The sequence below is a fragment of the Aedes albopictus genome, chromosome 1 (genome assembly GCF_035046485.1).
Source record: "Aedes albopictus strain Foshan chromosome 1, AalbF5, whole genome shotgun sequence".
Taxonomy (NCBI): Eukaryota; Metazoa; Arthropoda; class Insecta; order Diptera; family Culicidae; genus Aedes; species Aedes albopictus.
The window spans coordinates 121,597,836-121,602,488 of NC_085136.1; the positions used below are offsets into that span (position 1 = coordinate 121,597,836).

At 46.7% G+C, this 4,653-nt stretch overlaps 1 protein-coding gene across 1 annotated transcript; it reads right to left on the reverse strand.

Annotated features, from left to right (window-relative positions):
• Positions 1-1,579: 1,579 nt before the first annotated feature.
• On the reverse strand, positions 1,580-4,054 carry LOC134289281 (uncharacterized). Its single transcript, XM_062855108.1, has one exon. It carries the CDS (start codon positions 4,052-4,054, stop codon positions 1,580-1,582), a length of 2,475 nt encoding a protein of 824 aa, XP_062711092.1.
• Positions 4,055-4,653: the final 599 nt, after the last annotated feature.

Genomic DNA, 4,653 nt, shown 5'->3' on the forward strand with positions numbered 1-4,653 from the left:
AAGAAAAACAATCCAATCCGCTGTAATCACCGCCTCTAATTGGGCAGACCAACAATTGGGCACCATATCCCCTGTAAAATCTCAGTTTCTCCAAATTGGCCGCGATAGAAAAATGATGTCCAAACTACCTGACGACACCATTATTAAAAACAAAACATCCTTCGAAATTCTTGGAATTCATCTTAACCATCTGTAGAAACAAAAGATTTCGGCTCAGTTATGCCCATGTGGCGCCCGAGCCTTACAAATATACAAATAAGTAAAAAAAAATCTTGACCATCATCAAAGTCCAAAACTCAATGCATGCAGTATGAATCTGAACGCTTGACTCTGAACATAGGCAGCACACTTTCTGAGGTTCTATCACCGTCCAATAAAGGCCAGCTGATCCGTTTCCTCAATAACGCCGCACTAATAAAACCTTGCGATAAGAGACAAATGACATTAAGATTAACAACGATAACAATACTGCATCATTTTCAGTCTGTTAGAAGCTATCGAAGTGTTGTTATTAAATGTAAAATGAAGCTCAAGAGTTTTATTTAGTGCCTGGAGTTCGGAATTCAAACAGCCTTTTTCAAGGCTATACGGGAGTTATCATAATAATTTTCCGTCTTTCCACCGGACTGTCATCCTCTGCTGTGTTCAGTTGGGCACTCCTTTTATACAAATTTATTTATTTACACTAAGTCAACAGGTAATACAAGTCACCCCAATGACACTTATCTTACACTTACAGACTGACGCGGTACCTTACATAATTCACGTTTAAAACTACACTTATTTGTCTTACGTGAAGCATTAAAATCAAAAACACCGTGTTGACCGTAATTAGTCCTAGCTGAAGGAAGACGTAAAAATGAGTGTGATCGCAGATTCCGGCGGCGTGCGTTGATGTTTAGCATGCTCAAGAGTGATGGGCAGTCAATATTGCCCTGCAGGAGGTCTCCGACAAAGCATGCTTGAGCAACATTGCGCCTTGCAGCGAGAGGTTCCAATTGTATGAGTTGGCATCGGCTCTCATAACTCGGTAGGTCATGCTGATTCCTCCATCTGAGGTGGCGTAAGGCAAAACGAATAAACTTTCGCTGGATTCGCTCAATTCGCTGTACGCTGTTTTCGTAGTAGGGGCCCAAACGACTGCCGAATATTCCAGAATAGGACGTACAATTGAGCAGTATAACGATTTCAAGCTGTAAACGTCCTTGAACTTCTTGGCAAAGCGGAAAAGGAAGCCGAGCTGCGACGATGCTTTCCCCACGGCATAAGCAACGTGGTCCTTGAATGTCATTTTGGAGTCAAGGAGAATCCCCAGGTCCTTCACTGTCGATACACGATGCAAATGTACTCCTGCCAAAGCGTACTCGTAACGGAAGGTTGTTTTCTTGCGGCTAAACGAAATGACAGAGCACTTCGACACATTTAGGGACATTCGATTAACAGAACACCAACCAGCAAAAGCTTCCAGTTGTTGCTGCAAAAAAAAAAACGGCATCGCGGGGTTCCGCAATAGTGGAGTACAGCTTCAAATCGTCGGCATATGAGAGCTTCATGCAGTTCAGGATCGAATTGACATCATTCATATACAGCAGAGACAGAAATGGACCGAGGTGACTGCCTTGCGATACGCCGGATGATACTGGAAACGGGGAAGAAACATGATTCCCAATTTCTCGAATTTGGCGAGTGCGATTTGGTGGTTCATTTTGTCAAAAGCGGCGGAAAGATCCGTGTAGATTGCGTCCACTTGATGACCATTTTCTATCTGTCGTATCAAATGCGAAGTAAAACACGTCAGGTTTGTGGTCGTTGAGCGTTTGGACATGAATCTGTGCTGGTCCAGCGAAACATGATGAGAAAAACGCTGTACCAACTGCTGTAGAACTATTTTCTCCATGAGCTTAGAGATGGCACTCAAGGAAGCTATTCCCCGGTAGTTTGAAACGGTCCTCTTGCAACCTTTCTTAAAATCGGGAAAAACATATGACTGCTTCCAGAAATCCGGAAAAACGCCAGTTGACATGGAAAGATTGAACACGCAGGACATTGGAGTAGCAAGCGAGTTCATACAACGTTTGATGACTAGCGGAGGAATACCATCCGGACCGCATTCTGTGGATGATTTAAGCTCTTTACCAGCAGCAATGACCGTATCATTAGTGAAATCAAAACGCAGTGCGACTGAAGGAAGGCTTGGGACGTTCCGGGTGGCGTTGTTTATGTCCTGCAGGTCAAGGTGTTCATCAACGAAGACACTACTGAATTGAGAGCGAAACAAATCGGCAATTGTGCCGGTAGTATCAGCTTCAAGTAATCCATTAGTCATCGTAGAGGGTAATCCAGTTTCCTTCCGTTGATCGTTCACGTGTCGCCAAAAACTCTTGGGATTCGATTTGAGGTTGCTTTGTAGGCGGTCTAGGTGAGCATTGTAGAGGCGATCGTTAAGTTGCTTATAAGTCGTATTTGCTTCTAGGTAACATGATCTTGTAGAATCCGTGCGAAATTTGCTGTGACGTCTCAGGGCTGCCTGCTTCATTCTTTTCAGGTTTTTGAGGTCAGCATTTGACCAAGCGGGTTTTACCGGCTCACGTTTAAGTTTTTTGGGAACGAACTGGTCAATAGCATATAGCAAAACACTGGACAAGGTGCTAGCAGCGAGGTTTGCGTCCGAATTACTCAAAATTCCGCTCCAATCCACATGAGCAAGGAAACCATCCATTTCGTCGAAGTTTGCTCGGCTGAAATCATACATGACGCTTTCAGAAGTATCATGGAAGCAACGATATGGTTTTGTTTCCAAATTAATCAACAGTGGGAGGTGATGGCTTCCGATTTTGACGAGCGGTGCAGGAGCTTGCGTGACCATGCAGTCAACGATCAACTCGTTACTCACAAAGCATAAATCAAGTGACCGATTATTCTCGTTTTCTACTCCGACCATCTGTCTGAGCCCAGCGGTGCAATATGCATCAAGCAGCTCGCGTGAAGGTTCACCAAGAGAAGATCGAGAAGAACATGGAAAGAAAGCCCCAAGGGGATTTCGCTGCCAGGAAATCGTGCTCATGTTGAAATCACCGAGGATGGCCACATTATCCCTAGGAGCCATTTGCGAAACAACCCAGTTGAGTGAATCGATGTGACTCTTTATCAAAGATATGTCATTCACTCGATCGGGGGGAATGTACACTAGACAAACATACATTTCTGCGTCGACAGTAGAAATTGCGACCCACAGCTGTTCAACCGACGAGCAATTCGGAGGGTTGATCAATCGGGACCTGAACCCAGAGCGCACCGCCAGTAAGACACCGCCCCCGATGCTCTCGTTGCTATTTGACGGCGATCGGTTCTGTCGGTATACGACGAAAGAGTCGTCGAACAGCTGATTAGAGATGGTATCATCGTTCAGCCATGTTTCGGTGAGGGCGTAGACATCGTAGCTCCCGTCACTAAGAGCCAGCTGATACTCGGCGATAGAGCTGTTGATACCACCAACATTTTGGTAATACCAAACGACGTTAGAGGAAGCAGCTGCCACATTAGCATCACGGGGCGAGGACCTACGAATCGAAGAATCTTCAGGACGAGAATTGCTGCGATGGATGTTATACATGCCTTGGTTGGCAGATTGGAAGACCCCATCTCCAGCACTAGACTCAGGGCCGGGACGACTTGGATGGCAGGAACGAGTAGACAGCGGCATGTTATCGTCGACAGCAAAAGCCGCGACTGAGCTAAGTGGATCCGGGGCTTCCGTACTGCTTAGTGTCGTGCGTCCCGGGTCAGGTGGCGGTATGCTTGAGGAATAGTGCGTCGGCGATGTGATGTGCGTTGGACACGACGATGACTTTCTACGAGCGATAATGCCCGCCGAAGAATACAAACTGGAAACGGAATGGCGATCAGGTACGGAGAGGTTTGCATATTGAAGGTACTTGCCTGTGGAAGGAGGTTGGAGGACCTCCACTGCAGACTCAACAACAGGACCACGACGGCTTCGATGTTCGCTGGCAGCAGAAGGCAGAACTGAGTCGAGCTGCAGCGGGTCCCCCATAGTGCTTTCTAACACGCGTCGTGGTGTCCTTGGTCCATCACGCTGGATTCCTCCATGGCAGAGAAACCGCTGGCGCTGGTTGAAGGGTTGGCTACTCTCGCATCGGTTCGAGAACCGAACAGAATCTCTCATACGGATGTCATTCATTAGAATTGAGCACGCCTTGCACATCCAAAACACCTGGTCATTTGTCATCACCTCAGTGAAAGCAGGCGAGTCGATGCTGCAGCAAGCAGGATGAAACTTTTCTTTGCAAAAACCACGGCATGTAACATGCGCGTCGGTGATTTCTGTGGCACAAGAGTTGCAGATCGAAGGCATGCTTAATTGCGCGCAGCGGTGGTGAATTCTCTTTGAGATTCGTCTGCGGGTATGCAGTAGTGGAGGTTGACGAGTCGTATGCAAGAAATTCTTACGCAAGCGGCGGTACGGTCGTATAGGGCGAGGGGCGTTGAGGTAGCAGAACGGGATAATGTTGTTATAGGGGTAGGCGGGGCATTATGGACACCCGGGGCAGAATGGACACCCTCAATATTTTGAAATATGCGAACTTTTTTGAACTTTTGATGAATGGAGAATATAGTCCATTTGTCTAAAAC

What these genes read in the sequence shown, in the direction of transcription:
- LOC134289281 (XM_062855108.1), bottom strand. Translation starts at nt 4,054, where the DNA reads ATGGGGGACCCGCTGCAGCTCGACTCAGTTCTGCCTTCTGCTGCCAGC.